The 12,871-nt window shown below is 38.3% G+C and overlaps 1 protein-coding gene across 1 annotated transcript in view; it reads left to right on the forward strand.

Annotated features, from left to right (window-relative positions):
• The window catches only part of LOC115021693 (transmembrane protein 65-like), a 35,702-nt gene extending 25,320 nt beyond the window's left edge, over positions 1-10,382 (forward strand). The window contains exons 6-8 of the mRNA XM_029452291.1: positions 756-798; positions 7,189-7,294; positions 8,366-10,382. Coding sequence (XP_029308151.1) covers positions 756-798; positions 7,189-7,294; positions 8,366-8,500 — 284 coding nt within the window. The 3' untranslated portion in view covers positions 8,501-10,382. The remainder of the gene's footprint in view (positions 1-755; positions 799-7,188; positions 7,295-8,365) is intronic.
• The last annotated feature ends 2,489 nt before the right edge of the window (positions 10,383-12,871 follow it).

A 12,871-nucleotide genomic window follows, 5' to 3' on the forward strand; every position in this document is an offset into this window, starting at 1 on the left:
TTCCTTTCCCCTGAGGGTGTGTGTGATTGTGTCCCTGCGGCAATACTCTGAACTCATGGTCACTGACAACAGAAAGCACACCAGCAAAGCATAGACTTTATTCTCTCATTTAGGAGCCACTACTACAATAACGTACAAGCAACAGAACGAGCACATTCTTTAACGCGACATCTCCCGACCCCTGGTCTTCTCTCCTCCAGCGCTGCGACACGTAGTGACAGAGTCCCAGATGTATTCAGGGATGAAGGACACAGGTCTACTCCTTGCTCTTGTTTTCATTAGTTATTTCAACCTGCCCTCATCCTCTTCTCCTGGTACACTGATTATTCTTGTGAAGTTATTCAGCTCAGTGAGCGATATGGGCTTCAGCATCGCATCTTCCTCATTAATGAGCCCACAATGCACTGTGGTTGACTGACACATATTTGCTATGTGTGTTTTTTATATTTCAAAATGATTTTGAGGCTTTATGGTTAATTATGAGGCTAAATATTATGCTTACTCCATTCGTATTTCTGATGCACATGTATTGTACTACACCCACCTTCTGGATGTTATTCAGTACATCTTTTGTCCCAACAATGCCTTACATATTGATAATGAGGGACATTTAGCAGATGGCTACATGCCTGTGAGTAGTAGATTGTTTGACTTTTTGTACTGATGAAACACTGCCTTTTTCTGTCCTCTACAAATCTAAATTTCATAACTCATTTTGTAATCTTGTCTTGTTCTCTTGTTCTCATTTTCCACAGCTGCTGCCCTTGGCAACCTGGTGTCTGATCTGGCAGGTCTAGGGTAAGAACACACACAAGCACTCAGACAGGCAACTGTTACTTTTCAACTTTCTCCCAATCATGGCAGGTTGTACGAGGATTTAGAGTCATTACCCTCATTCACTCAAATGATGAAACTTTAATAACAACTGTGGTACTATCATGAATTATTACAGCAATTGAGTGTTTCTTCCAGGTATACACAAATGATACCATACAGAGATATTTAAGGTACTCCACTCCCTTTGGTGGAGTCTAAGTCTTTATAATTGCTTCGTGTTAAACAATAATTCTGGAATTTAGCCCAGAGGAAGATAAACACAAGCAGCGAGGGAGAAAGAGACATGCAGCCACCAGAGGTGTGCGTCTCCGAGTAAAGAAGACTGTGAAAAGCACAAAAAGGGAATATTACTCTGAAGAAGAAAAGCCGACTAATTTAAACTTAAATTTAGAGAGTCTGTAAAAGTTGTGTCTAAATGAGGAGAGAGGTATGCAGCCCGACCGTTTTTGAGTGAATCGTTTAAGGTTACAGCTATAGAAAAAAGACACAGTAGAACTAAATGTTAATCTAGTTGTTAACAAGGGTAGATGATATGAGACACTAGCTTCAGTTTGATGCATGTAAACGCCATCATACCAGGTTGTTAAACAAAGTAATAGAATTTATAAAAACATTTTGTCGACCTTTTAATATATTGATTTAAATTCTGGCTTTGTACAGTATAGAAGGAAGTGCCATTTATAGCGTAACCATGCACTATACACACTATACACGATTCTTTCCAATGATTGCAATCCCTTATCAGGTTCAGTCAGCTGATTAATGACTGTTGTCCACTTCAGTAATAGAAGAGGCCCCCAACCAGCAGCCTATTGGTTGTATTTCAATGTTTATAAGTGATATGACATATTAATACCCTCTCTCATTTAAATACACAGAGAGTAAGCAAAACAGCAAGGTAATAAACGGATGAGTAGAATGACACATATAGAGACTGTGCTGTGTTGTAAACGCTCTCAGTGGACACACACACACACACAGATGTGCTTCTGTGTGAGCGTCTGTGTTTGCCACTCAATCATAATTGGAATGCAGAGCCCTTGTGACCAGTTTGTCAAGGTGAGACTTGATTTAGACTAGACGAGAGGTTTTTATCTTGATTTTGATGGATTTACACCAGTGAGTGTGAAGGCTGTTTGTCTGCTGCACAGAGTGTCAGTGGAGCTCCTGCGGGTGTTCTTCACTGCAACCTTTGCATTACAGTTTTATGTTCCTTTCAAAGAGGAAAGGCTTAAGTGCACACATATAAACGCTGGTCTTTAGCTTACTCTGGGAGTCAGGCCCACGTCAGTGGCATTTGAGAGCTGAAGAAGAGGCGCAGATGACAGATGACCCCAGAAGCCTTTTTACTTAATATGTTGCAGTTTTGGTATTTAGTTAGAGATCCGTCCTGCCCATTTGCAAGCAAGCCACTTGAGAAGTGAATAGCTTTTTGGACTGACTTTTACTCCAACAGGTTAAAGACTGTTGGTGGCACGGCAGAGTCAAAACACGTTTTGCTAAGCATGAATGGCTTGTGCAGTGAACTAGGGCTGAACATTATTATTATTATTATTATTATTATTATTATTATTATTATTATTATTATTATTATTATTATTATTATTATTATTATTATTATTATTATTATCTGAAGAACAAACCAAACTCAAAGATTTTCAGTTTTCTATCATGAAAAGATTGGACAACTAGCAAGTTTCTAATTTTGATGAGGTTAATTCTTGGCCTTTTTGCTTGAAAAATGACGTGAACATTTTGATAAACACATCAATTAATGGACTAGTTATTGCAGCTCCACTACTGCTCTACACTTTGCTTTTCTCCACTTAGTCGTTGTCTTTGCTGACAGCAAATGTGAAGAATATCAGCATTATGAGCCTCTTCATGTATCCATAAATATGCATGTTTTTGTAAGTTGTTTTCTGCAGTTGGCTTGGATTTTATTCTCACTCCTAACACAATGGAAAAGGATCAAGATCCCTCTTGTCAGGCACTCTGGGTGTAATGAGGTTCAGTTAGAATTGTTCCCGCCTGCCTAAACGAGCCAAATTAAAAACTCTAAAGAGTGATTCAAATGCTGCTCACATGCTTAATTTGAACCTCAGCTTCCTTTAGCTTTTACATTTGCTGGAAAGACTCAAAGAAATAAATGTTTTGACTGTCAGAGAACCTTCATTTTGGTTTCATTCAGTCTGCCTGAATGTTGCTTTACATCTATAGCACATAATACTATAAACCTGTAGTAAGAGGGCAGTTCTATACTAGTAAGTATAATAAATATATATATATATTCCAAACATTGGCCGTATTTACATTTCTATAGAAACCTTTAATGTAATTTTAGCGTCTGTAGAGTCGATGGATACACACAGGAAACACAGTGGTGAGAGCAGGGATGAGTAGTAGGAGAGGATGTAAGACATGTGCACATTAGCCAGCTGATTCACAATGACGCTCAGTGAAAGTCAAAGGCACCAGAGATTTTCTGTCATGTACTTGAACAGCACAAATAGATGTGTCAACAGCAGTCTCTTAGGTCAATATCGTAGTGATCATGTTGCAATGATTGTTTGTAAATCCTCCCACTTAACGTCTGTTTTCCTTCAACCAAGACAGTGACTGAGCTCTGCTGCTCTGACTCCCTGCGCTCTGTACAAAGTGTGTGTTGGTGCCTGTGGTGAGCAATCTGTGCAGCTCTATCCACATATGAGTTTCTGTGTGTGTATATTTCTCATGTGTAGGGATTAATTCTTGGGTGGATTTTTAAGATTTTCCTCCGTGGTATATGTGTGTTTGGCAGATGTAAGAAACCAGCTCAACCTCGTTGAAGTCTATAATTTAGCTCATGAGTCATTCTGACTGTTGTTACAGATGCTCCCATTGCACAGCTTTGTCCCAGCTGCTGCTTTTTTGGTTCCTTTCATGCATGAGTGATTTCTGGGGCAGGAAAAGCAGCCAGTAAAGCATTATTGCATTCAGCCAAGAATTCATAATAGTGGGCTCTATGGATTAAAAAATTGGGCCCGAAATTGGATTCCTCTTCCTTGACTATGACTCATAACCCTGTGATGTCATCTCTGTTTTTCTACCTATAAACTTATTGCATGCTATAGGTTGGAGCATATTCCATGACCTTGTATTATACAACTCAGATAATTAAATTGGCAATTAATGAATAGATGATTGATAATTAAATGTATCTGATTTGTTTTCCTTGGATTAACAGAGGGAAAGTCTAGTTTGCTTGCCTTCCTCTAAAGAGGTCTAAAGCCCAGTATCTGTTACAGACCAGAAGGGAGTCGGTGTTTTTCTCAAGGATACCTAAGAAGGGTGGATGCTTGTTTAAATGGCTATATAACATCAACAGTATGAGAGCAGCTGAACCCTTTTAACTATTTAAATCCAACAGTTTGGTATTTCACACTGATAATGTTCAGAGATTCAGTTGTTGTCTCAGGAAGGTTTTTATTGCCTCTGGTGCAGCCTGGTTGAGGTTAAGCCTTGTGAGTCTCATGCTCAGAAAATGATTTTAAGGCCTTAGCTGACGTGTTTTGAATACCGCAGGTATTTTACGTTCGGATGCATCCCTGATTAATTTTTGCCTTTTGCTGTTTCAAACATGTGAAATACTTTTTGCTGGATTTAACTCAAAGGCAGGAGTGTCTCTGTTATTGTTCTGTCAAGGTATGGACCTGACAAATAAAACAAACTAGAAGTAAAAGAAATATGAGAGTCAGTATTTGGATTGATGAGTTCATTTATCATGATTGTCTGTTATTTAATTATTGTCCTTATTATCCATTAGTAGTCCATCATTGGTAAACACTACTATTTCTTCTCTACTATGAAAAAAGGCAAATGCCTTCAGGCTCACATACATACACCTTTACACACATACACACTGGCTTCATCTCCTCGTCTGCTTATCTTTCTCTCAAATATGCTACTTGCTACATTTCACTCGGCTGACCCGACAGCTCCGGCTGCAGCTTATTTATATGTGCAGTGAACTGAAGATCCATTAGTTCCAGCGACTGAACCAAGATCTGGGCCAAAATACATTTACTTGAATTTATTTTCTCACACTGCTTGACCTGATTTTTTTTTTTGCTCAGACTGGACACACGACAGTAAGGTAAAACAGCTCTCCAAACACTTTCAGTTGCAGTTATTATTTCAGACATTACAAGGTTACTGCGTTTTTAATTGTAATTAGTTCCGCTATTATCAGCAAGGCTGGATTACCAACCGGCAAAGTGCTCTGGTCCCCAGACGCTCAGAGGCCCCAAAGGCCCCAGGTTGTTTGTATGGAAGAATATCTTGGTGGTAATTTAATTACACATTTTTGCAATCTGCACCACTAAAGCACAATTACAAATGTGAGCCATGTCTTGTAGACACAGAGAGACCAGCAGGTTTAAGGCCACAAGAGGAGGACAGACTTTGTTTGTTGTGAGAGCTTGGTGATATTGAGAATGAGGTTCACTTTTTGTTTTACTGTCCTATCTACGAGGACATAAGGGATGTGCTTTTTTAGTAGTAAAGTAAGTCAATCAAACAAACATATAGATGGGCCCTGCTTCAAAATCTAGTTTTAACACCCTTTACTATTTCAGTTGATATTATGCTAACGTTCATTTCATTCAATAAGGATGTGTGTAATCAAATGGCCGCAAACTAACTGACCTACAGCAAACTACTACAGCAGTGTAGTATTCCAGTGTAGAGATCCTGGTCGGTTTGTGGGACTCTGGGCAGAATGAGTCAGTGGAGTGTGTGTGTGTGTGTGTGTGTGTGTGTGTGTGTGTGTGTGTGTGTGTGTGTGTGTGTGTAGTGTGTATTTGCCAGCGTTCACAGAGATCAAAGTCATCACCATAAACCCAGTGTTATACTGTTCTAGGCACTAAGGACCTTTTATTCTTAAAGTTTAATATATCCATATGCTATAGTACATGTGTGTACTTCTGTTCAATTTCTTTAAAGGTATCATTAGATTTTATTTCTATCTTGAACGAGGCATATTTGACTACATTTATGGCAAACGGCAACATCATTCTTATTTTTTCCTGCTTTTTATTTTTCATCCCTTCTTACCCATGATTGTTGTTCATGTTGACATAAAATGTGTGACCTTTTCCCCACTGAGGGAATATTGGCCATGTTCTCTATCGCTCTATAGGTAATCTGTAAACTTTCTGTAGTTCACTCTGGACACTGACACGCAATGACCCATCTCTCGTCATCGCTCGATTCACTGATGGACCTGCACACTAGCTCTTCACAATATCAGAGTGTCTACTTTATGAACGCATGTGGTAGAAAAACAGAAATCTAATTTTCATTTGTATTGTAATAGTTTTTTTTTATTTAATAGTTTTTATTTCTACTTTTTGAGGGACAGAAAATAAAGTGTGGCCCCGTTAGTATTATTCAGTTTGCACAGAACTCATCATCTACACATTGAGTGTTATTCAGGGCTACACATCAGACCAAACGTACAACTTTAAAATTGAAATAAAAGGTTTTGTATGATTGGTGAGTTTCTCATGAAGCATCTCAGATACTTAACACTATTCTTTATCTGCTGCAATCTGTCTTTGCTCCATCATCTGTGTAAAGTGCTCCAGAGTTTATACACACTGGAGGCTTTCTGCCTTTCTCTCCTTCTGTTATCAGAGCTGATATTTGACATGCAGTTTTTTTTGACTGATGGCATCAACAAGGCGCAGACAGGAACATTCATTTGCTGATTTACTTTGTTTTTACGCTATTATCGAATACTTTGGTCGTTTACTGTGTTTTGCTAGTTTTTGTTCCACGGGTGGTTTAATGGATCATGAAATGTAATGAAGAAAAACATCCAAAGGAGACAAAAGAAACAAGAACAAGTGCTTGTAAATTTAATCTATTTGCAAATCACATCCTTAACACAATAGAATATGCCTGTAAGTGCCTGTACCACTTTTGTTTTAGTCATTGTGGTCATGTTTACAGGATGTTTATATTTTCTTTGACTTTCTTTCATTTATTTCTTAAATAATATGTAAAGCTTAAAATCAGTTTTTATATTTTGCATTCTGCACGTGCCTGAACACATATTGAGTCTTCTCTATCTATAACTGGTTCACATGTCTCTTTTATTGACCTTTATGTCTACCATGTCTCTCTGCTCTGCTCTCAACAGGCTTTCCATCTTGTTAAATGTCGACATTGTTCACTTGACAAAGTGAAAGGATAATTTATCATCTGTTAAAGGGTCACTGATTAGAAGTAATTCAATGTTGCAGCTCTCTTTTACAGTATGATGTTACTGTAAGTTTGATTATTCTGTCTCTCTCTCGCTCTCTTTAGGCTGGCAGGTTACGTGGAGGCCTTGGCGTATCGGCTGGGAATGAAGATTCCTGACTTAAGCCCAAAACAGGCTGACATGTGGCAGACCAGAGTCAGCTCTCACGCGGTCTGTACCATCACACTAAAACTCCCAAACCTTACACTCTGCTCTCTAACTGTCTCTGTCACTCTTCTTGTATAACAGGGAGCTAAATGCTTCTCTCACCTTTTGGTGTGTGTGTGTGTGTGTGTGTGAGTGTGAGTGTGAAAGACAGACAAAAGCCTATCGGACAAATAAACATTTAACATGAACAGTCCACATTCAGAGTGGATTTTAATGAACCTGCTGCTAAGAGCATTTGAGGGATTCCATTTGCTGTGTAATGCAGAGTAAACATCGCACCAGGGTTTGTTCAGCGACAACAGAAACGCACGTCTCTGTGACGTGCCCCTTCCATCGCAATTTCATTTTGAGAGTAAAATTAGACCTGAATTATTTCTAATATGCTGTGGCTGCTGAAGTGTGAAATGTAATTAGTTGTAATTAGGTTGAGTGTTTGATCTAGCTGTAAAAGGCTGTTTGGGGTGGCTGTGGCTCAGGAGGTAGAGTGGTCGTCCAGAGGTTGAAGGGTCGGTGGTTTGATCCCCAGCCCCGGCAGTCAGCTTGTTGAAGTGTCCTTGGGAAAGATACTGAACCCCAAATTGCTCCCGATGGCCAACGGTGTGTGTGAGTGTGTGAATGGTTATCACTACTGATGAGCTGATGTGCACCTTGTACCGTAGCCACTGCCTCTGTATGAATGTGTGTGAATGGGTGAATGCTGACATGTGTTGTAAAGCGATTTGAGTGATCGCAAAATAGCAAGCAAAAGCTCAATATAAATGCAGTCCATTTGCTGATTGTGAAAAGTCCGTCAGTGTCCTGACATGTCGGGAATACCTGCTGCACACATTCAGTCATTGCCTGTTCAACCTTAAAGTCAGCAGGCCAGGTGCTGCATGATTAAAATGTGCAATTGACCAAACTGAACTTAATACTCAGCAAAACAAACCAAAGTATAATAAATTTTTATTTTTATTTTAACATTGTAAGTCAATGTAAGAGGATTATTTACTTTTATTATTTACTTTGCTTTATGGTGTATTATTTAAAATGTATTTTGTCATTAATATTTTCTTACTTTCTCAATGTGTGCAGGGCAAAGCCATTGGTGTTGGCATCGGCTGTATCCTCGGCATGTTTCCTCTTTTCTTCATCAAGGACGATGATGAGAAGAAAAAAGGCCAGTCGGGAGAAAAGGAGAAGATTCAACCACCAACAGAGAGCAGCTAAAACTTTAATCTCGCCGGAGACGAATACTATTTGCAATCCATTAGAAACTATAAACTGGGACTGATTGCGTGGACTGCAGTGTATGGAAATGTCATTGAACCCATTACAGTCTAATCACAAGGTACCCAGTCAAACTATCAAAGGTATTCTGAAGAGGATTTTAGATATTATTTGATTGTACACTTTGAACTTAAGCACAGGGACCTGACCGTCTCTTGAAGAGACAATTAATGGTTGATTCATTGGACTGCTGCTACTCCAAATATTGCACCAAAACCTCACTTTGTCTTGACTGACCGACACGAGCTGAAACAAATTTATCTTAAACACACAGCAGTGGCCTCTTTCTCTCCTCTCCTCTGCTCTGAGTCTGTTGAATATATATATATATATATATTCATTATATAAATCTCTCACTCTAGATGCTTAGATGGCAGGCAAGGGTAATTGACAGTTTGAGGGCTCACAAAAATATCAACAAACTTCGGTACCAATGCAAGAAGAAAAACACAAGATCAGAAAAGAAAATACCGTAAATGGCATTTTGACGTTTGTCAGAAATCCTGATAACTTATGGAGGAAGACTGAACAAAGAGGCATGCCTTGTTTCAGCAGTGTTAAACTAATTTCTTATCTGCTTTTGAGAGTGATGAGCCAAGGAAAGAGGGACAGTTTTGCATATAAAGATGCACCCTTCCACATCAAGTACATTACTCTTCGTCTTGCACGCATGTATGCCTTTTGATGATGTCAGAGTCTTAAAAAGTCCCGCCTGCCTGCCTCATTCATATTCCATGATAACCATTCGGCTGCTCTTTGTGAAAATGCTCATTACCTCTTTAGATTTTTATGTTTGTTGTTGGTGATAAACGTCATATAGATCACCCAAAGCAGTAACATGCACCAAGTGTCTCCCATGTATACTGAATGTAACAAGGTAGGTGCAGTTCAACAAAATCTTTTAAAGAGGAGTTTGTAACTTTCCTCAGAGGATGAGACTGTGGCAGAAAGATAAGAAATGCCAACACTGAACCACCTGAGTCCTCTGCCCCATTGGCATCGACCCTCTGGCTCCAATACCTGATGATTTATCTCCCCACCAGCCTGCAGCTTAACTACAACACAGCCTCCCCCATGCTCGGTGAGATAGCAGCAGGCCTCTAGTCCAGTTTCTGTTATGTAAGGGCAGCCTGGAAATACTCTGCTCAGTGGATAGTTTCAATTAGATTTTTGTTAACCGGTTTCCATTCTGTAAAAAAGCTGTTACTGCTTTAAATAAGACACAATTACATGTTTTCCCATACCTAATAATATATTATATAGGCTCTGCTGCCCTCTGCTGGCTGACATTCGGTTTACACCGTATACTATACTGTATATCATAGGCAATTTGCTTTTTCTGTTTAGTATTGAAGCCCATCATTGCCTAGTCACTAGGTTCATCTGGCTATAATTGCTCATGTTATCATTATAACTATTGTTCTTATTCATTGTTCTTATTGTTATACGCAAACCAAGTCATCAGCCAGACATGAAAAATGAAGGCAAATCCAAATTCAGCTGTCACTGATTTCCTAATTTATGTTTTGAATAGTTGTGCGTGTCACCTGCTCAGCACAGGTTGCTCATGTCTTCAGTAGAACTGAAGACTGTTTGGAGGTTGAAGAAATGAAAGGAAGCAGCCACGGGTCACTGAATTGAATTTCCTTGCAGAAAATGTATTTAGATATAAGATATAAAATTGTTCTAGTTATTTATTATGTGGGTAACCGTGATAACAATGAAGAAAAGAATTGAACATATTTATGTAGTTAGGATTTTTGATCTGATTGCTTGATTTCCCCCGTGCATGCACTGCTAATAAAAGAAACCCTATTGTACATGTTTAATGTGTAAGAATCATAAAAGAGAACTTGTTCTACAATTATGCAATACAGCAGTATACAAATCACTGGAGGTGATAAAACACAAGTAACTTGATCAACATGGAAAAGATCATATTTTTGACTAAAAAATATATATTTTATGGCCGTTTAAACCGTATAAAAGGAATCTATTGTATTTTCCCTTTTAGACAGCCAATGATAAACATCCAGAAAACGGAGATTTGGACAGTGTGTGGATCCCACAAGGAGCAGAATGTGATGAGAAACCTCCGCTTGATAAGCAGAATGTGATTATAATAATAGCAGCAACTTGCCTCCTTGCATTGGATCATTAAATTGACTGTCTAAGTGCTTTAAGACTGTCTTGTGTGCATAGTCAGTCATGGTAATAAAATATAATCTGTCAAAATACTGTAATTAGGGGGCTATTATCTTTTTCCTGGATTCACTTTGCACTGCAAGCATCACAAAACCTCTTTGTGTCATTGGGAGGAAAGCAAAAAAGATCTACAGTTCGCAAAAGAGTTGAAACATTATCTTGAATCAAAAACGGGTGCATTGTTAAATCAAAATGAAGGAAAATGGGTTAGCCTCTTGTTATGTGAAATGCAGTACGCTGTAGGTCGTGAGTGCATACTTAAGGACCTTTATTTTATTGTTGTGAACTGTAAGCCGGCCGCCTATATTAATTTGATACAACTGTAGGTGATGAAACTTGATTTAGTTTTCAGTGTTTGTATGGACCTGTAACAAATTCTTATACAGACTAATGCAGGTGAGATATTCCACACATCTGTATTCAACACTGTTCTTAATTCCTCACATTGGATACATTGATTTGAATCAATCAAATTTGATATTCGCTTGTTTCTGGTGATTTCTAAATGTCTTGGAGATTTGAGTTTGCTCAAGTTGAAGTTGGCAAGAGAATTGCTGAAAATGATGTGAACTCACTAAACTCAACACGCCAATAAAATAAGATAAAAGTTCTGAAGTTAACAGGAGAATCAATCAAGCACAGTCCACACACACACACACACACACACACACACACACACACACACACACACACACACACACACACACACACACACACACAGAGAGAGAGAAGAGTCTTGGGTGGTCTAATCAGGCAGATTAAGTGAAGACATCTGTGGGGACGCCCTGTGGTGATCTTCCATTATTTCACACAGAATTTGGTCTTGGACTAAATAAGCTCTTTTTTTTATACCATAAGACAAAAACATTTAAATTGGCTGCTGACATTAGTTCACTGGAAGCAGAGAAAATGACGGATTAAGCTTTTCTGCAGCTACCCGTATCTTAATCTTTCTCTGTACTCGTTAACTTCTCAGGCTTAAACTGACGTGATATTCAAATCGGTCATTCATTGTTTTCTACAGGTCGTAGGTTAAATGTTCCAAGTAACTTGTATAGGTTGTGTTTTATAGAATTGAGCTACATTAATATGAAATGCTAATACATAACAAAAACAATGAATTTGTGCTGTTTGTTAAGGCATTTTAAACTCATGAAAATGTACTTTTACTGACGATGTTACAAAGAATCGATCAAAAACTTGTCAGTCATTATATGACACAGTGGTACTGACAGCAAATAACAATGTTGCACATACTGTGAACAGATTTAAATATATATGAGGTAATCAGATGGTACTTCATATGGAACGTACTGTGATATGTTGGAAGAGTATTGTATGTGGGCTCTAGTCTTTCATTACAATCATTATTACTATTAACTTGCATTATAATGTTAGAAACACAATATGGCTATTAAGCTTTTTGATAGTATATGCATGTGTTAGCCTATCACCACATGAGTCTTTATAATTATATACAGCTGCTGCAGTAACATAGAAACACCTTTTGCAGAAATGATGAGCAGTAAAGTCCAAACTGAATGTAGGCAGCACATTACAAGGAGCAAAAACATAAGCACAACTGTTGTCATTATAGTTCCAAACAATGGACAAATAAATTGTCTTTCATTATTGCATCGAGCAGGGAAACTGATATGGCTTATTTTGTAAAGAGTAGGAATCCAATGGAAATAAAATTAGCTTTAAAACTGTATCTCCCTGCTCCAGCTACACAATGAAAGTAGACGTACTGAAGCGTTCTATACAGAGAGAAGGCAGTTTATTTCTTTATTAAATACACTGACAGCATGTCACTTAAAGCTTGTAAAGTTTGACTTCTAAATGTAAACATGAAGTTTAAAAGACAATGTCAAATATTGAATCTACCTCACTTAGTCCCTCCAGAATCCCACATGTACTTAAACAGTTGTGTTTGTAGGAGGGCCATATAACCACATTATTTTTTGATTGATTGATTTTCTGCAGAGACGAGACACTTCATACTGACACTTTTAGATGACTTTCACAAGTGGAACACACTCTAGCATTGCGGTGATTTAAGTATATTTTGTTGTTGCTTGTTTTCATCTTTGTCTCATTTTCTTC

The sequence above is a fragment of the Cottoperca gobio genome, chromosome 16 (genome assembly GCF_900634415.1).
Source record: "Cottoperca gobio chromosome 16, fCotGob3.1, whole genome shotgun sequence".
In the NCBI taxonomy this organism is placed as follows: Eukaryota; Metazoa; Chordata; class Actinopteri; order Perciformes; family Bovichtidae; genus Cottoperca; species Cottoperca gobio.